Below are 23,814 nucleotides of genomic sequence, written 5' to 3' on the forward strand. Positions count from 1 at the left end.
CCTCAGCCTCCCGAGGCTGGGACTACAGGCATGCACACCATGCCCAGCTAATTTCTGTATTTTTAGTAGAGACGGGGTTTCACCTCGTTGACCAGGATGGTCTCAATCTCTTGACCTTGTGATCCGCCCACCTCGACCTCCCAAAGTGCTGGGATTATAGGCGTAAGCCACTGCGCCCGGCGCATATAGCTTCTTAACAGCAGTTAACTCAGTATGTGTCACATATTAAATGTTTGATTAATATCTGTTGAGTTAATAAAGGAATATCTAATATAAACCTCTAGTTAGGTTGGGCTCCCCAAATACCCAATACTCACCACCCTTTGCTCCTTTCTTTCCTGCTGTTCCTCCACTTGGAATGCCTTTCCCTGTATCTCTTGAACCATCTACATTGCATCAATAGACCAAGTGCAGCAGTTCACACCTGTAATCCCAGCACTTTGGGAGGCCAAGGCAGACGGATCACCTGAGGTCATGAGTTCAAGACCAGCCTGGCCAACATGGCAAAACCCCATCTCTACTACAAATACAAAAATTAGCCAGGTGTGGTGGCACATGCCTATAATCTCAGCTACTCAGGAGGCAGAGGCAGGAGAATAGCTTGAACCCAGGAGGCAGAGGTTGCAGTGAGCCAAGATTGCAGCACTGCACTCCAGCCTTGGTGACAGAGCTAAACTCCAGCTCAAAAAAAAAAGAAAAGAAACCAAAATAAATTGCTTTTAAAATATTGACTTTTAAAATACTAGACTCAATGGACAGGAAGAGAGGCTGGGAAGGAGAAAGAGAGACAGAGAGAGAAAGAACTTTATATACATTTTTCTACTGCTATATTATCAGTAACTAAAAAGAGCCTGGCACATAGTAAGCACTTCATTCACTCAAAAAATAGCAATTAAGAGATTCCTAATGACAAAGAAATGTTTATTAAATAAATGAGTAAGGGAAAAGTGAGAATCACATTAAATGCTTTGGTTAAGGTATTGACCGTGTTTCACTTATTCGTTCATTCAAGTATTCTCTAGGCATCTATGCACCAGGCATGTCCATGCTCCATAGGCATAGTTGTATAAGAAAACCGGCATAATCTCACCTTCATGAAGCTCATATTCTAGTAATGGAGATAAAAAATACAATACAACGTAAAATATATTAGTGGCAAGTGCTAAGGAATAAAAATAAAGCAAGGACATGAGAAAGTCTGGGGGAAGGTGTTGAAAGTTTAGACAGAATAGCTTGAAAAATCTCATTGAGAATGTGATAGGTGAGACATGAGCAAGAAGATATCCTGAAAGACTGGATATGCTAACTGAGAAATTAAGGATAAATCCAAGGCTTTTGGCCTGAGCAATTAGGTGGACGGACTGCCATTTATTGAGATAGAAATCGAATGCAAGAAAGAGTGCTTTTTTTTTTTTTTTTTTTTTTTTTTGAGACAGAGTCTTGCTCTGTCACCCAGGCTATAATGCAATGGCACCGTCTCGGCTCACTGTAACCACCATCTCGGCTTACCGTAACCTCCGCCTCCCAGGTTCAAGCAATTCTCCCGCCTCAGTCTCCTAAGTAGCTGGGATTACAGGCGCGTGCCACAACACTCAGCTAATTTTTCTATTTTTAGTAGAGATGGGGTTTCACCACGTTGGTCAGGCTGGTCTTAAAGTCCTGACCTTGTGATCTGCCTGCCTCGGCCTCCCGAAGTGCTGGAATTAACAGATGTAAGCCACCATGCCCGGCCGAAAAGGGTACATTGTTAGTTCAATTTTAGACATGTTAAGTTTAAGATGCCTTAAGTCATCCAAGATGTCAGATGTCAAGTAAGCAGTTAAATATATGAATCTGGAGTTCTGGGTGGAAGTTATAAATCTGGAAGTCACTAGCATATAGTTTTCTACCGCTATGTTTTCAAGTATGCTAATCTTATCCTCCGCAGTTTCTAATCTGCTGTTAATTCCATCCAATGTATTTTTCATCTCAGACATTATGTCAATCTGGTTTTTTTCTCTGTCTCTTCTTATCATATGCAAGCTTTTGTCTATCTCCTTGAACATATGGAATGTATTTATAATAGCTGCTTTAACATTATTGTCTCATTGTCTACTAATTCTACTATCTATGTCATTTCTGAATCTTTTAAGACACAGGACAGTATCTTGCTATGCTGCCCAGGCTGGAGTGCAGTGGCACGATCATAACTTCAACTCCTGGACTCAAGTGATCCTCTCATCTCAACCTCCAAAGTGGCTAGGATTACAGGTATATACTACCACACTTGGCTAATTTTTTTTTTTTTTTCTTTTGAGACGGAGTTTCGCTCTTGTTACCCAGGCTGGAGTGCAATGGCGCTATCTAGGCTCACCGCAACCTTCGCCTCCTGGGTTCAGGCAATTGTCCTGCCTCAGCCTCCTGAGTAGCTAGGATTACAGGCATGCGCCACCATGCCCAGCTAATTTTTTGTATTTTCAGTAGAGACAGGGTTTCACCATGTTGACCAGGATGGTCTCGATCTCTTGACTTCGTGATCCACCCACCTCGGCTTCCCAAAGTACTGGGATTACAGGCGTGAGCCACCCACTTGGCTAATTTTTAAAGTTCTTTTTGTAGAGATGACGACCTCACTATATTGCCCAGACTGGTCTCAAAACAACCAGCCTCAAGTAATCCTACCTCAGCCTCCCAAGTGCTAGAATTACAGATGTGAGAAACCATGCGTGGATCTGTTCCTAATGATCTAGTTTTCCTTTCTTCTCATTATGGGTTCCATTTTCCTGCCTCTTTGCATGCCTGGTAATTTTTGATTGGATGCCAAACAGAGTAAATTTTATGCTCTTGGATGCTAGTTTTTCTGTAGTTATTTAAATATTTTGGGACTTTGTTTTGGGACACAGTAAATTTACTTGAAACAATTTATTTGAAGCTTGCTTTTAAAGTTCTGTAAGGCAGATCCACAACAGAATTAAAGGCAAATTCATGGTCACAATAAAGCAATAACCTTCTGAGGGCTGCCTGATGCAGCCCTGCCTGATGTGTGTTGAGAGGTCATTTATCTTTGGCTGGTGGAAACACAAATAATTTTCTAGCCTTGTGGGAGCTCTACGGCTTTCTGCCCCTATTCCTTTCCCCTCCTCTGTAGTTTCCTCTCTTAACACACACACACAAGCAAGCACATATGTACTGATCAGTAGTCAGCTGAAGACCTAAAGGGAACTCACTGCAGACTGTTGTATTTTTCTCTTTTCTGGGACTGTGGCTTGGTTTCCCGTATTTTAAACTATCTCCTCAATTCAGGTAGGCTGCTGGGCTGTTTTAGGTTCTTCTTGTTCTGCAGCCTGGAACTGTCCAGGAATACCTCATTTTTTCCCCTTTACTCAGAGATCTCTGTCCTATGCTGCCTGTTATCTCAAGTCTGAAAGGCTTCATTTCATATTCTTTCTCTTTTGTTTTTAAGGTAGAAAGGTAAATCTGGACCTTGTTATTCTATAATGCAATATAGTCAACAGAATGTAGTTATAGGACAGTATAGTTATAGAACGGCATAGAATATAGTTTTACTAAGTCAGATAAAATGACAAAGCAAATAAGATACCTGTGCTCTAGCTTCTAATAAGTGGGCCTTCTGAGTAACAAACCATTTAAGAATGACGCTATCACTGACAACATGGCAGCCTTGGGAAAACAGCTTATTAAGTAACAGTCTTGCTTCGGGTAAGCTAGTGTAGAGAACATATCATAAAATATACCAAGCCCCGGTCACATATTAGGCCTGTAACATATTATCATTGACAGCCTCCTGTGGTCTAGCTACTGCGTTGATATCCAAGACTATTCTTCTAGCTTTCTCTGAAGCAATGTCTGGCAAGCACTCAGCATAGCCAAATCATGGGAGCCAAAGAACAACAGCCACATCTATTGCCAGCCGTATGTATGTTCAAGTGAGATGATCTTATCCTGATTATCAGGTAGGTGAATAAGTAGCAACCAGGTAGGTAAACAAGTAGATGAGGTACACTGGGAGAAACTCATCTTTATTCACTGTACTCAAAATAAAAGGCTTCTGTTTTTAGAGGCTAGGTGTTAAAAACGCATTTTCAGTTAAATCACAAAAGTTTAGGGAAGGAAACAAACAAATTGTTTCTTTTGTGTAGTGTGATGATCTGGGTAGCCAGTCCACCTACTCTTAAGTTCTGGTAATATGCACTGGGGATCTGACCAGAAACTACTGATCACAATGGATCCAGTAACCTACAAGACTACAGTATTATTAGTACCTAAGACTTAGTAGGCAAGAAGCAGAAACTAGAAAGGAAGGGTGCCTCAAGAAAAACTTACTAAGTGTCTCATGTCTCTTGCCCACATCTGAAGAGGTAGCCTATACTAACCACATGATTATTAAATCTTGTATTCTTTTATCCAGAGACTCTTCCCAACATCCAGTAGGAAAATACATAAAACAAGTAACCAGGAGCCCATCTTGGACACTCTGAAAGTTTAATGACTGTGTCTCCTAAGTAGATAGCCTCCAAGTTATCTAATACAGTGTTATGCACAAAGCTTGCTGGTTAATAAATGCTTTTGCTTAAAAAGAACTAGTGAGTTTCTACATACCAAGTCAATATGCTTGTTATTTTCATTTTCTAGCAATCTGTACCGTGTAACCTTATAGAAGTCAGCCTTAAATCACTTCTCTAACTTATTTACAGAGTATTTGGTTTCATTGGTGCTCAAAGCTGCCATTAAGAATCTCTTAAACAGATCTGTAACAGTTTTTTTTTTTTTTTTAATTCACAGTTCTAGTATTCTAACAGGTTTCGGAATACTGTCTGTTGGCACTCTAAATGAAGATGAGGAAAGTACCACAGATACCAGATATGACCAAGTATTATGTTCTGATCTTGAAGCAACTCAGGCAGTTGGGAATCATTACTGTTTTTATAAATTTGGAATTTAAATTCCTCATTCTGTAACTCAAAGTAAAGGGAAAACTTAAATGGCTTAGCCCTGTTGAGCTCCAGGGACTGTTGCACATCTCTTTTTTTTTTTTTTCTGACATAAGAACAGTTTTATTCTAATCATTTAACACTTGTGTAGTATTCAATTTTGAGACTGAAATACTTGTTTCCCTTTTGACTGATTAGGAAACAGTCTGAGCTGGCAGAAGTTAATCCTCACATTATTCAGCTAATAAGAGACAGAATCCTAAAAAACCTGATTCCAACTTCCACCTGTACCCCACAATGCAAAGCAAAACCTTTCTTCAATTTAATGTTGTACAAATATAAGGACCATATAATCTGGATTCACTAATTTTAGGTACCAATAACTTAAAAGATAGGAAAAGGTATCATATTATAGAGATTTAAAAATTGATTATACAGCCGGGTGTGGTGGCTCACGCCTGTAATCCCAGCACTTTGGGAGGCCGAGGTGGATGAATCATGAGGTCAAGAGTTCAAGACCAGTCTGGCCAAGATGGTGAAACCCCATCTCTACTAAAAAAAAAAAAAAAAAAATACAAAAATTAGCCGGGCACGCTGGCAGGAGCCTGTAATTCCAGCTATTCGGGAGGCTGAGGTAGGAGAATTGCTTGAACCTGGGAGGCAGAGGTTGCAGTGAGCCAACATCGCACCATTGCGCTCTACCCTGAGCAATAGAGCGAGACTCCATCCCCCCACCCAAAAAATTGACTATACAATAAATGATGAAGAAAACTAACAATGGAACTGGACAATGTTCAAATAGCAAATACAATTAACAAATGGGGCCAAAAGATCAACATTTATCTCGCATCATCTTTCGTGCAATTACTCAGCTTTTTTCTCCCAAACATAAAGGCAGATTAATTCGAAGTAGTCCTATTAAGAATATTTATGTTTCCTTCTGAAATTAATATTTGAATGGAAATTGTATTAATAACTCATAGTTTCATAATGAAGTTTAAGATTCTCCTAGATGATGCTCAAATTTAGACAACGCTAAAATTAGATATTGGGTGATTATTTCAAAGTATGAACTACAGGTAAAATCTAAAAGGACATACATAATAAAAAAGTTCTAATTTAAAAGACATAGTAAATATAAATGAATTAATTCACACAACCTACTTACACAGAAACAAAACTGGAACCAACAACAACTTGTAGGAACCACCTCCAGTTGATTTCACCACTTAATAGGAGCAAGATCTTAGGTGGGTCATTTTGTTTAAAGATGACTTCAAATTTTACACTACTACCTTAGCCCGCACATATGAAAAATCATCAAGAATTTTTTCTTATCAACTAGAAGTTGGGGAAAATACAGTGAGAAATAAAATGAAACCGCTTCTCACACATGTGAAGGCCCCGATCACGCCTAAATTTCCCACGATTTAACTTAAGAAGCTCCTTGCCCTGAGAGCTTCCTTTATCCCACAACAGTCTACTCAGATGGAGCAGAGAATCCCAGGACACTATCCCCTTTAAGCCACAGAATAAAAACACAACCTGTCTGCCGGGCACGGTGGCTCCCACCTATAATCCCAAAACTCTGGGAGGCTGAGGCAGGTGGATCACCTGAGGTCAGGAGTTCGAGACCACCCTGGCCAACATGGTGAAAACCCATCTCTACTATAAATATGGAAAAAAAAAAAATAGCCAGGCGTGGTGGCGGGTGCCTGTAATCCTAGCTAGTTGGGAGCCTGAGGCAGGAGAATCACTTGAACCTGGACGCCCTCCTCCTTTCTGACAGTTCTTTCTCTGCATTGGTAGTTTCCTCACACACATGCTGAATGGTAGGTCAGCGTCACACTCAAGGAGAAGCCTTGATCTCTAATCTCTAATCTACCTTTGACCACTGTCAACAGAGACTATTCCTCCTACAGTTTTCTCTGATAATGCTATATCAGAGAATACTACATAAACAAAGGTTATTAACAGTTCTACTGATTTACAATTATTTAATGAGGTAATCCACGATTATGACTTTAACCAATATCATTATGCCTGTTTGTGAAAACCTGGAAATTGGTATTTCCATAAGCTTGCTCTTCTTAAGTCAAAAGTCAGAGTTGTTCTTTTACTTCACATTCTAACATCTTCAGATTTTTATTACCTATATAATCAGCTCAGTTACTGCTTAAAATTATGGCATCAGGTATCAGCCTTTATAATTATTATATTAGCTTTTAAATAAAATTATATTTACTAGGCACAATACCAGTGGACTTATATTTATAAAAAAGTTAAGGCAACTTATTCTTAAAATCTTTATATTTAAATAAGAATATATTTTAAAAATTAAAAAAACAAAAAAGAATTTATATTTTTGAGTATAAAATCTTAGCATCGTTGATTTTTTAAAATTTCTAGATTACATTCAAATTTGATAATTCACACATTCTCCCCCATCCAATTTCTCACGATGTTATTTAAATTTTGCACATCAAAAAATGCTTAAAGAACAGGGCAGATTTGGGTGTTATACACCAGGAATAATAAAATTTAACATCCCACCCCATTTAATATGTAAATCATGCAAGGACATATCTTTTTCATAATCACCAAATATTCAGGTCCAAACTAACTTGCAGGGGTTATTAAACCAAGCTTCAGGCCTCGTTAACTGTTAATGCATTTGCTCTTAAACTCATTCTAATCATTATTCCATTGTATTACAGTACATACCTTGTGTGAATCCATTTCAGCTTTTAATTTGTTTTGTGCCCACTTTACTTTGATGATGTGAGAGTTAATGTCTTCTTTTAATTTGTCTATTTCTCTGATGAGTCTAGTTGTTTCACCTTCCTAAAATAATATCACTAGGTCATACATTTTCATTTATGGAATCAATTAATTATGTGTGTATTTTTTATATCCCCCTCAAAGTAATCAGTGCAATAACACTAAAATCAAGTGCTGGCACACTATGGCCCACAGGCTATAAAACTGATTTAAAGTCCAAATGATGAGGGTAGTAAAATCCTAAATCCTATTAATAGACACAAAGATTATTAATATTTACATTTTAAATAACTGGTTGTGTTGCCAACACAACATACCTTTATGATTCTTAAGTGGCTGGCATTAAGATGAAATACGAACTAAATTGGTTTTGTCAGAATTCCTGAGAACAATGACAATAACCCTAAACAGCTAATGAATAAAAAATAACATTTATCATTGAAAAATGATAATGCACTGGAAATATGACCATTGAGGGGCTGCTAGTTAACAGGGAAGGTTCTGAATAGCTGGCTCAGTAACTAAATCTCCTTAGATAGTATCTAAGACAGACATGTTTTTCTGTAAGAAAAATAAAAATTATATTTTACAGTGAGTGTTACATTAAGATTATATCAAATTATACTTCTGGCTCTAAAATTATTCATATTTGACACTACTATATACATATTTTACCAAAATATAATCTTCCCTTGAGACATAAACAAATTTTTCCAACATTCAGATTTTAAAAGAAAGTTTTTAGAAAGGTCAAGAAAAAGTTATCTCATAAACAATGTGTGTCAACACTTCATCTTTTCCCTAGCAAACCTTTTCTCTGCAGATAAGTAATAAAATACTGAAATTACTAAAACATTCATGGTTTTAGAAGGTAAACTAATAAAAACAACTTTACATTTAAATGTTAACCATGTTAAATTACGATAATTTGATTAAATACGGAGAAGCAAAGAGAACAAATTTCAAATAAGGTCAACATATTTCAAATGGCACAAGTTATACCTTAGTTTCATACAGCTGGTGCAACCGTCCTTTCTCCTGAGAAAGCTGCTTAATTTTATTAGTGTTTTTCTCAAATTCCTTATTTGCATCTCTAAGTTTTTTCTCAAGTGTCTCTTTTTCCTTTCGAAGGTCTAAAGATTCCTTCTCGCCTCTTACATACTTCATTACCATTGCTTCTTTTTCTTGGCGTGCCTCTTCACATTTCTTGTTGGCCTTGAAAAAAAAATTACTTAGCATTAATGAAAAATATTCTTTCAAATGGAAATGTACCAAAATACATAGTATTTGTTTCATACTACCAATGCAGTTTTTGGTTTTTGTGCAACATTCCCAGGACTTGTGCCATGAAATTTTAAAATGAAAGAAAAAATTTAAAATTATAGAAAAATGGTACAATATCCCTAGCACTTGTTTTTGCCCTTTCCTGTTCCTTTTACTTTGGCTAATATGGTTGCTATTTTCCACTTAATTCCTCCAGATCCTCTTTCCCACTTTTTTTTTATCCTACCTGGTATCCCAGGACCATGACATCATGAACCCTGTCAACAAGTTCTCCTGCCCTCAGACTTCCAGTTGGGTTCAGCCAACAGAAGGCAGTAGGAAGATGCTTGGGAATGTAGGCAGAGTGAGATCTGGCTCCTCCAGAGTTCCCACAGGTTGGCTGATGGTCACTCCTCTTGTCAGGTGCCCTCTCTATACAACTACCCTCTGGGGTGTACTACCTGCTCCTTGTCCAGTAGCCCTGAAATTCTGCATCTTCCCTTTTTGGGCTCCTTAAATCTTGTCCACACCTTGACGAAGATTCTTTTTATTAAATTAGCTTCATAACCAGTTTAAGTCTGCCATCTGTTTTCTGCCAGGACCCTCACTGTAAAACTGACAATTTCTAAAATCTTAACTCCCTTTTGAAAATTAAGTAGCCATATGCTAACAAATGACCATTTAATTTCCTATTTATGAAAAGATTTCTGAAGCATTTTACACTTAATAAGAAATATTAATTGGAATCGGTATGAAAAGTATATACTCATTTAAAGTTTTCTATTTGTATGAACTAGTACTCCCTACTCATGAAATTTCACAGAATGAAAATTTCTACAAATAGTCCTTTGAAGTAAACTCATGGTTTGCAAATATGTTGAAGCACATATTTATTTTACAAAAGACAGAACTTCAAACTTTAGGCATTTTCTTTTTTTCTTTTCTTTTTTTTTGAGATGGAGTCTTGCTCTGTCACCCAGGTTCAAGCGATTCTCCTGTCTCAGACTCCCGAGTAGCTGGGATTACAGGTGCCTGCCACTAAACCCAGCTAATTTTTGTATTTTTAATAGAGACAGGGTTTCACCATGTTGATCAGGCTGGTCTTGAACTCCTGACCTTGTGATCCACCCATCTCAGACTCCCAAAGTGCTGGGATTACAGGCGTGAGCCACCTTGCCTATCCACTTTAGGGATTTTCAACATCTTTTAGTGGTAAATAAACACTGAAAATGCAACTGAATTGAAGAAGGTAACTATCAAAATAAAGTTAGGAAAAGCTTCTTTGCTCTGATGAAAAGTGGTCGACAAAAATGTTTCATAAAGCTCTGGCACCACTGATAAGCACATCTAGTCAACACTGAGAATACTATACATATACATATAAGTACTTCTAAAAATCTCCCAATTGGGATTTGTTTCCATTGAAATAGTCTACTAATTTTCAAATTAAGAAAGACATGGAATTGGGGATATGACAGGTTCCTGAGGATGTAACGATGTGCTTGTAGACAAGAACTGAGAAAATCATGCTGGAATTGGCCAAGAGAATTCGATTTTTAGTCAACTGAATATCTGTAATTAGAAAAAGTCAATAGTTCACTATCAACTGTAAGAGAAGTCTCATTTCATAATAATTTAATATTCAGATAATGTATCACCTATTGGAAACAAAGTAGTACTTGTGGCCTCTGACAGAGCTTACTACCTAGTGAGAAAGACATAAAAACAAACATTGGAATATAATATAAAAAATTCTGTTGGATGAATGTACAAAGTCCTTCAAAACATAAAAATACTTACATTCCCTGGGAGGAGTTGGCAGGAAGGGTAAAAGATGCTATACTTGAGCTAGGTATTGAAGGCTAAGCAGGATTCAATAGAATATAAGGGGTGAATCAAGGAAAGGAATTAAAAATAGAGTGAATATCATGTGCAAACACCTAAAAGTATAATACAGCATGATACATTTGGGGATATCAAGTTATTTTACAGGGCTTAAATTTGGTGGGTTGGCTGGAGAGGGAAAGAAGTAGTTATTAAAACAGATAGAGGTACAGATTAGATCCTGAAAGGAAGAAGAACTTCTGTCATGGTAATAAGTTGAGGTTTTATTCTGTAGTCAACGTAAAGCCAAAGAAGAATTTATAAATCAGAAACCTCTGATTAAACATGTGCAGCAGCATGGGAGATTCACTGAAGTTGAGAGATGAGACAGAAAATAATAATTAAAAAAAAAGACAACTATAAGAGATAAGGAGAAATATTATGAGGGTTTTGCCTGGGTGCAAGGGTTCATGCCTGTAATCTCAGCACTTTGGGAGGCTGAGGTGAGAAGACTGCTTGAGCCCAGGAGTCCAAGACTAGCCTGGACAACATGGCAAGACCCCATCTCTAAAAAAAAAAAAAAAAAAAAAATTAGCTGGCCATGGTGGTGTGCCCCTGTAGTCCCAGCTATTCAGGAGGGCTAAGGTGGGAGGTCTCTTGAGCCCAGGAGGTTGAGGCTGCAGTGAGCCATGATTGTGCCACTGTACTCCAGCCTGGGTGACTGACCCTGTCTCAAAAAAAAAAAAAAAAAAAAAAAAAAAAAAAGGAAAATACTAAGAGGGTCTTTATTATAGCAGGGAATGGTGCACCAGGTAACAGCTCTGTTACTCATGGGGTCAAGCATAGATCAACTGCAAAGAAATAACCTGGCGTGCATGTTAAAAGTTCACATTCCTGGATCCTGGTCCAGCTAATGGCAGCACCTACCTCACAGCATCACTGGGAGTATTAAACAAGACAAAACAAAAGCTGTTATTTAAACTATTATAGAAAGTCCATTTATGGCACAGATAAAGGAAGAGAGGCCAATTAAGGTCTTTGGATTTACCCACTACAAGTAAGATGCTTATCATTGACTTGGTTAAAGATAAATAAAACATGAATAAAATAATCAAAGCACTCAACAGATAAAATTAACATAAAATGTATGAAGTGTAGCTTCTAGAAGTATGGCAGATAAACCCTCCTCATTCAAGACACCAAAAATTTTAGATGAAAAATAACAAATATCTTTTAATATATAGTTGAGCTCACAAGAAAGTATGGGAAGTTTGCAGGGCTAAAAAATCTAAGACAAAAGTAGAAATCCAGAATGGTACATTAGGGCTAAAACCTTCACCGCCCTGTAACACTTACTGATATCAGACCATGGGAGATGTGAGTGGGGGAAATTCAAGTCCCTGAGAATTTATAATACAGCTACACCCTCTTCTAAGTTTGCAGGGCTAAAAAATCTAAGACAAAAGTAGAAATCCAGAATGGTACATTAGGGCTAAAACCTTCACCGCCCTGTAACACTTACTGATATCAGACCATGGGAGATGTGAGTGGGGGAAATTCAAGTCCCTGAGAATTTATAATACAGCTACACCCTCTTCTAAGTAGGGTTCAAATTCATTCTACCTATCTAGTCTATGAAATGAAGAAACCTCAATCTGGAAAATTAAATAGAGGGTGAATGTGTGTGTGCACACATGAACGTGGGTAAACACATATTGGAATCTATTTTTTTTTTTTTTTTGAGACGGAGTTTTGCTTTTGTTACCCAGGCTGGAGTGCAATGGCGCGATCTCGGCTCACCGCAACCTCCGCCTCCTGGGTTCAGGCAATTCTCCTGCCTCAGCCTCCTGAGTAGCTGGGATTACAGGCACGCGCCACCATGCCCAGCTAATTTTTTTTTTTTTTTGGTATCTTTAGTAGAGACAGGGTTTCACCATTTTGACCAGTTTGGTCTCGATCTCTTGACCTCATGATCCACCCGCCTCGGCCTCCCAAAGTGCTGGGATTACAGGCTTGAGCCACCGCGCCCGGCCAGGAATCTATTTTTTTAACAAAACTCACTGCGACAATAGGTGAAAAACAGGTGTTCATTTTACTAATCTTTCATCTTTACTACAGGATTGAAAATTCTCAAAAAGTTGGAGGAAAAGTTAGGGGGTAAAAAGAATGATGCAAGTCTATTAATAATTAAATAGATCAGTTTTCCAAAATCTACTTTAATAATATCCACTTTTTAGGATTGTGAAGATCAAACAAGTTAACACTTATAAAGTATTTTGAACATGGCCTTGCACACGGCTAAAACGCAGTGTATTAGCTACTATCATTAGCATCATCTACACTGTTCATTAAGGAGAAAACATACACAGCAGTGAGTTTTTTAAAAGGTAGGGGAGGAAAAAAGAAATATATACAAGCATCTATGCAACAAACATTTTTGGAAGGATACACAGGAAACTGGCATCAGTAGTTACCTTTAGGAAGGGGTAAAATGTCTGGAAGAAGAATTTTTAAAATATTTGAATTGTTACCATGTATATCAACTACTATTTTATTTTAAATATTAAGCTTTGGCCAGGCGCGGTGGCTCACACTTGTAATCCCAGCACTTTGGGAGGCCGAGGCAGGTGGATCACGAGGTCAAGAGATCAAGACCATCCTGGCCACCATTGTGAAACCCCGTCTCCACTAAAAATACAAAAAAAATTAGCTGGGCATGGTGGTGCATGCCTGTAGTCCCAGCTACTCGGGAGGCTGAGGCAGGAGAACTGCTTGAAGCCAGAAGGCGGAGGTTGCAGTGAGCAGAGGTCATGCCACTGCACTCCAGCCTGGCGCCTGGTGACGGAGTGAGACTCTGTCTAAAAAAAAATAATAATAATAAATAAAATTAAGCTTCAGAGAGGGTTTTTAAAAAAGAAAGAAAGAAAAGCTCACTAGTTGATTCTAATCATTGGCTGGCTATGTTAGAGCCCACTAAAACCAGTTACTTCTTAAGCTTGTAGGCTCTCTGTTTCCCTTATTAGTATACAAAGGTTCAGAACTGACAGGAGATTTAAACATAACATTTCTAATGCAAGTGGTCAGCATGTTTTAAAGAATCATCCAAATAAAGGCTGAGGATAATATGTTTCCTAAAAGTCCTTCCAGAATGCCATCTACAGTAGCTTCAGGGTAGAAAGGGTGGGATTCAACACATTCAAATAATGTAAGCAGTGAGTTAACCTTTTCAGATTCAATTCATTGTGAGGACTAATGGTTACATACTGTGCTAGGTTTTGTGCATATAGAAATGAAGATGACGAAGACCTCTTCTTTAAAGAGTTCAGGCAAGTAATAATAAAGCGCTGCTTAAAATGACCTCTTCTGAGTTCATCTATTCCAACTCAAAAGATTACCAAGATATAATAAGTAGGGGAAAAAAGGTCACAGAAAAGGTGTATAGTAATATTCCAATCAAGTGGGGGGAAAAATATGACCATGTATGCATAAGCATGTGTGCACTTGTACATGTATATGTAATACACATAACCAAAATACCAATAATTTAGCTATGGAACAAGAAATGGGACATAAAAGGATTGTAGGCAGGGGAAGAAGACATGCAGATTAAAAAGGAATTTCACTTTTTATTCCATACACTTTCTTAATTTATTCATCTGTATGTACTTAAATGGCTTTTTTTTTTTTTTTTTTTTTTTTTGAGACAGAGTCTTCCTCTGTCTCCCAGGCTGCTGGAGTGCAGTGGTGTGATCTTGGCTCACTGCAACCTTTGCCTCCCAGGTTCAAGTGATTCTCCTGCCTCAGTCTCCCAAGTAGCTGGAACTACAGGCATGTGCCATCGCATCTGGCTATTTTTTGTACTTTTAGTAGAGATGGGGTTTCACCATGTTAGCCAGGCTGGTCTTGAACTCCTGATCTGAGGCAATCCACCCGCCCTGGCCTCCCAAAGTGCTGGGATTAAAGGTGTGAGCCACCGCACTCAGCCTAATGGTCTATTTTGACATAAAAGAATTACCTATTATTAATACAATAGTGAAGTCCAAAATAGTCTAACAGTGTTAGCTTATTTTAACAAACAAGAGTCACCAGAGTACCAGGTTAATAATGACAACGATGTGAGAAATACCTGTTCCAACCGTTGGGCCATCTCTTTGTGTAATTGCTGAACTGCATTTTTAGCTGCAATGTCTTGAGCTACTAGTTTGTCTTTGGAAGCTTTAACTTCTTTATTAAGTTCTTCTATTCTTGATTCTAACTGTAAAGAAAATTATTTCCCAATTATTTATATAGCTACACCAAACAGACCACCAATACAAATATATATAAGCAAAGTAAATAAATGTAAAGAATACAATGAATATACTTCAGCTATAAAAATAAAAACTTTTAGCAATGTTTCTATATCTCACTGGCATTTAGTAAAAACCTGAAGATTTGGTTAAGGTATCTGGCAACCCCCAGAATATCCACTAAGGAATAACACAGAGGGATACAGTAGTCCCACCTTATCTGTAGCTTCACTTTCTATGGATTCAGCAACCTTCGGTCAACCACAGTCCAAAAATATTAAATAAAAACTTCCAGAAATAAACAGTTCATAAGTTTTTAACTGCATGCTATTCTAGTATTGTGATGAAATCTTGTCCTGTCTCACTATGTCTCGCTCAGACTGTGAATCATCCCTTTGTCCAGCATGTCCGCAATGTACATACTACCTGCCAGTTAGTCACTTAGTAGCCATCTCAGTTACAAGATTGACTATAGCAGGACAACTGTGCTTGTGTGCAGCAACCTTTAGCCCGTAATAAGTTTACTTACTAGTGGCACCAGAGTACAAGAATAGTGATGTTAGCAATTCACATGTGCCAAAGAGAGGCTGTAAAGTGCTTCTTTTAAGTGAAAAGGTAACTTAATAAGGAAAGAAAAATCATATGCTGAGGTTGCTAAGATCTACAGTAAGAATCAATCTTCTATCCATGAAACTGTGAAAAAGAAAAAAGAAATTCATGCTAGTTCTGCTGTTACACCTCAAACTTCAAAAGTTATGGCCACAGTGAATACGTGCTTTGTTAAGATGAAAAAGGCCAGGCAGAGTGGCTCATGCCTGTAACCCCAGAGCTTTGGAAAGCTAAGGGAGAAGTGCCTAGGTCAGGAGTTCAAGACCAGCATGGTCAACACAGCAAGACCCGATCTCTACAAAAAATTTAAAAAAATAGCTGGGCATGGTGATGCATGCCTGTAGTTCCATCTACTCAGGAGACTGAGGCAAGAAGATTGCTAGAGCCCAGGAGTTTGAGGCTACAGTTAGCTATGATCCCGCCATGGTACTCCGTCCTGGTCATCAGAGTGACGAGACACTGTCTCTCTTAAAAAAAAAAAAAAAAGTGATCGCTTCTCAGCCTTTTGGCTAAGATCAAGTGTAAAAAAAGAAGATGAAAAAGGCATTAATTTGTCAGGAGCAGACATAAACAGAAACATGTTTTGATTAATGGCAATCAGGTTCAGTACTATCGGCAATTTCAGGCATCTACTTGGGATCTTGGAATAAATTCCCCTCAGATAAGGGGGAACTACTGTACTGTATAGTGAAAATATCATGAAAGAAATTTAAATGTTATATTAGACAATATTCACTTAATGCAAAAGAAGGCAGTGAAGGAGGAATAGGGGAACAAAAAAAGACATGACACATTGAAAATGAAAAATATGGAGACATAAAATCCACTGTCAATAATAACATTAAATGAAAGTGGATTTAATAATCATACCAGGCTGGGGGTGGTGGCTCACGCCTGTAATCCCAGCACTTTGGGAGGCCAAGGCATGTGGGTCACTTAGGTCAGGAGTTCAAGACTAGCCTGGCCAACATGGTGAAACCTGTCTCTACTACAAATACAAAAAAATTAGCCGGATGTGGTGGTATGTGCCTGTAATCCCAGCTACTCAGGAGGCTGAGGCAGGAGAATCTCTTGAACCTGAGAGGCGGAGGTTGCAGTAAGCCAAGAACATGCCATTGTACTCTAGCCTGGGTGGCTGGGCAAGACTCCATTTCAAAAAAATAAAAAAAAATCATACCAAAAGGCAGAAATGAACAGACTAAATTTTAAAAAACAATATTCAACTATACGTTTTCTGTAGAAGGTACTTTATAAAGTTTCAAAATGCAAATAAATTGAAAAGAGTGGGAAAAAGCATATCATGCAAACAGCAATCACAAGGAAGGGTGGTTATACCTACATAAAAAAACAGACTAAAATAAAGAATGTTACCAGAGATAAAGAATATCTCATAAAAATAAAAAAGATCAAGCCATCAGAAAGATCCAACAGATAAATGTATATACATCTAACAATGTAACATCAAAATACATGAGGCGAAAACTAACAGAAATAAAAGAGGAAATAGACAACTCAACAACAGTTAGAGATGTCACTATGCTACTTTCAATAATGAATAGAATTAGGCAGATGATTAATAGAGAAATAGGAGACTTAAACAGCAAGAAACAGTGGAATCTAATACATCTATACAATAATCCACCCAGGAACGGCAGAATATATGTTTTCATCAGGTACACATGGAATATTCTCCATGATAGAGCATATGCTAGGTTACAAACTAACTTTCATAAATTTAAAAGATTAAAATTATATTAAGTATGTTCTCCAACTATAATAAAATGAAATGAGACCTCAGAAACAGAAAGAAATTTGGGAAATGCACAAATTTGTAAAAATTAAACCACATACTCCTAAATAAACACAGAAGAAACTGCAAGGGAAATTAGGAAGTACTAGGTGATTAATGAAAATGAAAACATAATATACCACAACTTAGGGGATACATCTAAAGGAATGCTTAGAGGAAAGTTTGTAACTTCAAATACCTATATTAAAAAAGAAAGGGGGCCGGGCACAGTGGCTCACACCTGTAATCCCAGCACTTTGGGAGGCTGAGGCGGGCAGATCACCTGAGGTCAGGAGTTCGAGACCGGCCTGGCCAACATGGGGAAACCCATCTCTACCAAAAATACTGAAATTAGCTGAGTGTGGTGGTGGGTGCCTGTTATCCCAGCTATTTCAGAGGCTGAGGCAGGAGAATTGCTTGAACCCAGGAGGTGGAGGTTGCAATGAGCCGAGATTACGCCACTGCACTCCAGCTTGGGCAACAACAGTGAAACTGTGTCTGAAAAACAAAAAGATAAAAGGGTATCAAATCAATAAACTAAAATTCCATCTTAAGCCATTGGAAAAAGAGCAAACTAAATTGAACACCAAGAGGAGGAAGAAAATAATAAATCGAATGGAAATCAATGAAATAAAGAATAGAAAAACAGAGATAAGGCTGGGTGTGGTGGCTCATGCTTATAATCCTAGCATTTTGGGAGGCTGAGGCAGGTGGGTCACTTGAGCTCAGGAGTTTGAGACCAGCCTTAGTAACATAGTGAATCCCTGTCTCCACATAAAAATACAAAAATTAGCTGGATGTGGTGCTGCATGCCTGTAGTGGGAGGCTGAGGTGGGAGGATCATTTGCCTGGTAGGCAGAGATTGCAGTGAGCTGAGATCATGCCACTGCACTCCAGCCTGGGTGAAAGAGTCAAATCTAGTCTCAAAAAAAAAGAAAGAAAGAAAAGAAAACCAGAGACAATCAACAAAACAAAAAATTGGTTCTCTGACAAGATGAAGAAAACTGACAAACCTTTAGCTGAGGAAAAAAGAAAGGTGACTGAAATTACTAGAAATGAAAGAGGGACGTTACTACAGACCTTATAGAAATAAAAAATTATAAATGAACACTATGAACAATTTAACTTAGAGATGAAATGAACAATTCTTAGGAAGACACAAACTATCAAAATGTCTCAAGAAAAAATAGAAGATGTGAATAGACCTGTAAGTAGAGACTGAATTAGTAAAATAAAAAAAAAACAACAACAAAAACCTCTACCCACAAAGAAAAATTCAGGCCCAGATGGCTACAGGTAAAATTCTTTGAAACAATTATAGAAAAATTAATACCAATTCACAAATTCTTGTTCTTCCCACAAAAAGGAACACTTTCCAACTCATTCTGTTAATTCCTAGGTATATACTCAAGAGAAATGAAAGCATATGTACACATAAAAACTAGTATGTGAATGTTCACAGAGGCATTACTAATAATACTCAAATGGAAGAAAAAACCCAAACATCCATCAACTGATGAAGGAATAAACAAAACATTAAATATCTATATAATGGACTACTATTCAATCATAAAAAGAATGAAATACTGATACATGCTACAACTTGACTGAAATCTTAAAAACACTATGTTAAATGAAAGAAGCTAGATACAAACGGCTACTTATTATATAATTCCATTTATATGAAATGTCCAGAATAGGCAAATATGTAGAGACAGAAAGTAGATTACTTAGAGCAGGTTTGAGGGGGTACTGTTGGAGAGAAATAAGGAGTGACTACTAATGTGTGCAGCATTTCTTTTTGGGGTGATAACATGTTCTAAAATTGTGGTGAAGGTTGCACAAGTAAAAGCCACTGAATTGTACACTTAAAATGAGTTAATTGTATCTCAACAAACCAGTTTAAAAATACCTAAATCTTACTTTCTAGTACATATATACTAATTTTCCTTATTACAAAATTATCTAGAGCAACACTGGGCAACAGAAATACAAGTCACATGTGGAATTTTAACTTCCTAGTAATCATACTTCAAAAAGTAAAAAGAGGTTGGGCATGGTGGCTCACGCCTGTAACCCCAGCACTTTTTGAGGCTGAGGCAGGCGGATCACCTGAGGTCAGGAGTTTGAGGACAGCTTGGCTAACATAATGAAACCTTGTTTCTACTAAAAATACAAAAATTAGCTGGGTATGGTGGTGGGTGCTTGAAATCCCAGCTATTTGGGAGGCTGAAGCAGGAGAATCACTTGAAACTGGGAGGTCGAGGTTGCAGTGAGCTGAGATTGTGCCATTGCACTCCAGCCTGGGCCACAAGAGCGAAATCCCATCTCAAAAATAAAATAAAATAAACATTAAAAAGAAACAGATGAAACAGTTTACTAAACCCAATATATCAAAAATATTATCATTCTAATATCATCACTCCACATGAAAAAAATGAGCTGTTTTACTTTTTTCATACTAACTCTTCTAAGTTGCGTGTGTATTTTACACTTACAGCACCTCTCAATTTAGGCTAGCTACCTTTGAAGTGCTCAATTGCCATATGCAGCTGGTGGATGCCATATTAAACAGTGCAGATCTAGAGATAAAATTAAGAAAGAAAAGCCTGCTATACTAATTTTCTATTTACAAGTATAAAGTTCTTGACATGCTAGCAAAAGAAAGGTGAATCCAATTTTCTCTTTTAAAAAAAAAAAACCGCTAATAAGCTCGTGAAAAGGAAGAGCTCTGGTTCCATTCTCTCTGTTCAGTTTGAAGTTTCTGGTCACTGAGTGACCTGACTACCAAAATATGGATTCAGCCTGTTATTGAGGCTCCCTCACACTTTACTATTCTAAGTTTGTTTACAATGTGGGGACCCTAGAGCACATAAAAATCAGGATTAAATACGCACAATTTTACCAATTCAGTCACCTTCCAATTATGCATCAAGTGAAAGCTTGTTTTACTAATTGTTTACTGCTACTTTTGTTATATAACTTTCTGTGAAAGATGAGACAAAATAAATACTTTTAAGGCTAGAATGCTTCTAATCCTATCCATAGAAGAAAAAGCACCTCAAAAATAAAGAACAGCTCAGCTCTGCTATTAGTTTGAATATTCACTTTGTTGATTCATGCATTAAATAAGTTCATTTAAAAAATAGAAAGAGCCTGGGTACCATGGCCCATGCCTGTAATCCCAGCACTCTGGGAGGCTAGGCCAAGGCAGGTGGATCACCCGAGGTCAGGAGTTCAAGACCAGCCTGGCCAACATGGTGAAACTCCATCTGTACTAAAAATACAAAAATTGGCTGGGTGTGGTTGCTTGCACCTGTAATCCCAGCTACTCAGAAGGCTGAGGCAGAAAATCACTTGAACCTGGCAGGCAAAGGTTGCAGTGAGCCAAGATGGTGCCACCGCACTCCACCCTGGGTGACAAGAGCAAAACTCTGTCTAAAATAAAAATAAAAAATTTAAAAAAGAAAGAAAAGGACAGGCTAAGAAAGCCAGTTAGCCAGATACAATCTAAAGTATGACAGCCAGTCTTCACAATATAGTTTAAAAAAATACTAAGAATGAAACCATACTAAAATATAAACTTAAAAGCATTCTAATGCCAGACATAAACTTGTATGTATCTATTGCTTCTTCCCTGCTGGCAAAAACAGCCTAGTTGACTGTCAAATCTTTCTGCTTATTTTGAACATAATAGAGTATGTTCTACTATATGTAGAACATATAAGAACAAACTTACATAAAAGGAAATAAATCAGGCTATGAGTCCTACTTTGTAAAAGAGAATGCTTTAAATGTCACACAATTTTAAATTGTCTGTATTTAAAATATGATTTACCTTATAGAACTTCAACTTATACACAATTTTTCAGAAATTTTTTTTTTCTTTTTTGACACAATGTCTCACTCTTGTCACCCAGGCTGGAGTAGAGTGGCATGATCTCAGCTCATTGCAGCCTCAATCTCCCGGGCTCAAGTGATCCACCCACCTCAGCTTCCTGAGTAGCTGAGTTTACAGGTACATGCCACCATATGCAGCTAATTTTGTATTTTTTTTGTACAGACAGGGTTCGCCAGGTTGCCCAGGCTGGTCTCAAATTCCTGGGCTCAAGTATTCTGCCCACTTTGGCCTCCCAAAGTGCTAGGATTATAGGCGTGAGCCGCCACAAACAGCTACCAGGAAGGTATTTATTTTATTAATTGAAGTATGGTCTTTGAAGATTTTTCTCTTTTTACCTGTTTAATTGTGTTCATATGCTGCTTCTCTGTTTCTGTTCTTTTTTTTAGTTCTTCTCTTAAATTGTCTTTTTCTGAACCAATGTCTACGATGAGCTCCTGATGCTTCTTATTTTCTTTAATTAACCTAAATATAAAAAGGGCAGTATATGTAAAACATAATTTGAAATGGAGATAAAATGATATGTGGAATATAATCTGTTTATGGATTAGGGTACAGATATCTATAAATATTAATTATAATGTTAATGAATTAACATTCCTAATTCTTTTATAGTGAAACATAATACTTTGTAAAAGATTCTCCAGCCAATTAGGCTATTAGCTTTTCCCTAGAAATATGAACATTTCAAATCAAAATATAATCAGATAAATAAAAAGCACACCCTTCCAAATTTATACTTTTGCGTATCTCAATTATGCACCAATCCTGTCAGCATTATGCTCATATGTGGTTCAAATAAGTGGTTCTCAACCATGGGCAACATTGCCCCTCCAGGAGTTTTTCCGAAGACATTTTTGGTTGTCGTAACAGGGGTAGGGGCTGCTACTGGCATCTAGTGGATGGAGGCCAGGGATGCTGCTAAACATCCACAACGCACAAGACAACTCCAATAACAAAGAATCCAGCCCCAAATGGCAATAGTGCTAAAGCTCAAAAGTCTTGCTTCAGATTTTAAAAATATTTAAATGATATTCTAATAGTTATGATGTACAGTCAATATAAAACAGCAAAATAAAATGTAAGCAGTAATTTCATCTTTAATTCCCCTAGAAAAATAAAAATAAAATCTCAAAAATTACCTGCAAAGTACTCAGAAATGTAAGATATCTAAGAAAGTTAACAGCAAGTACTCTAGGCCTAATAGCAATAGCTGTAACCTAACACTTACTGCACATTTGTCACTGGCTAAGTTTAGCTTTTTATAATTTAAAAAAGTATACGATTTCATTTAATATTCAAAATAAGTCTGAAATTATTGCCATCACTTCTGTTTTACAAATTAAAAAAAAAAAAAAAAAAAAAACTAGTTAGGCATGATGGCTCACACCTGTAGTCCCAGGAGAAGCTCTTGATCCCAGGAGTTCCAGGCTGCAGTGAGCTACACTGAGCTCCTGCCTGAGTGACAGAATAAGACCCTGTCTGTCTCTAAAAAAAAATATTAATAGCAAAACAAAACTGAAGCCTAAGACTTGTTCCAGCTCACATAGCTAGTAAGCAGTTGAATTTTGTTTTGGATCCAGGTATAATTCCAAAGCCCCAGGCCTTTCCACTTTCTATTCTGAAGATCACTCATTAACTCAACTAGTGCTTACTTGGCACCTTACTATTTTATGTGGGAAATACGTCAGCAAATAGTCCCTGCCCCCATGGAACTTACAATCTAGAAGATGAAATAAAAATAAACGCTAGATATGCAATAAAATGTCAGCTGGTGATTAAGTCCTATTAAGAAAAATAAAGGACAACGAAAAGAGAGTGACTTGAGTTACAATTTTAGATAAGTAGTCCAGATAGGCCTCTGTGAGGTGACAGTTAAGCCTAGGAATACAGTGAGTAAACAATCATACAAATGTTTAGGAGAAAGGCAAATGCATGCATGTTTATTCAAGCCTTTTATGGCACAGTAGTTTAGATTATTTACATGAGGCATACTCAGTGTGCTACAGATAACTACTTGAGACATTAAGAGTCCTGGCTATAGTTCACAAGTGAATAACTATGGGAGGGGAAAGTGAAGAGCAGTAAGCACTCAAATTGTTACTTATGTGCCAAATACATATTCTGTATACAAACAACTGCTCTTAAGAATTTTGGGTTGGGCACTGTGGTGCATGTCTATAATCCTGGCATTTTGGGGGCCATGGTAGGTGAATCACCTGAGCTCAGGAGTTCCAGACCAGCCTGGGCAGTATCGTGAAACCCTATCTCTACAACAAAAAAACGCAAAAGTATTAGCTGAGCATAGTGGTGTACACCGGCAATCCCAGCTACTTGGGACGCTGAGGTGGGAGGACCACTTAAGCCCAGGAGGTCGAGTGTTTATACTTCTCTTCCCCCATTTTCAGGCTGCAGTGAGCTGAGATCACA

General features: G+C 37.6%; 1 protein-coding gene and 1 pseudogene across 3 annotated transcripts in view; one reads left to right on the forward strand and one right to left on the reverse strand.

Moving 5' to 3' along the window:
- The window catches only part of CCDC186 (coiled-coil domain containing 186), a 56,784-nt gene that overhangs the window by 17,537 nt on the left and 15,433 nt on the right, over window positions 1-23,814 (reverse strand). For 2 of the 3 annotated variants that reach the window (XM_002756610.6, XM_035269148.3), the window contains 4 exons: window positions 21,723-21,849; window positions 14,926-15,054; window positions 8,715-8,927; window positions 7,656-7,775 (listed from right to left, as the gene is read on the reverse strand). In XM_002756610.6, coding sequence (XP_002756656.3) covers window positions 7,656-7,775; window positions 8,715-8,927; window positions 14,926-15,054; window positions 21,723-21,849 — 589 coding nt within the window. The remainder of the gene's footprint in view (window positions 1-7,655; window positions 7,776-8,714; window positions 8,928-14,925; window positions 15,055-21,722; window positions 21,850-23,814) is intronic. The other variant, XM_078346547.1, reaches the window with a different exon arrangement.
- Window positions 16,187-16,341, forward strand: LOC144578830 (U2 spliceosomal RNA; annotated as a pseudogene).

This window comes from Callithrix jacchus, chromosome 12 (assembly GCF_049354715.1).
Source record: "Callithrix jacchus isolate 240 chromosome 12, calJac240_pri, whole genome shotgun sequence".
Classification (NCBI taxonomy): Eukaryota; Metazoa; Chordata; class Mammalia; order Primates; family Cebidae; genus Callithrix; species Callithrix jacchus.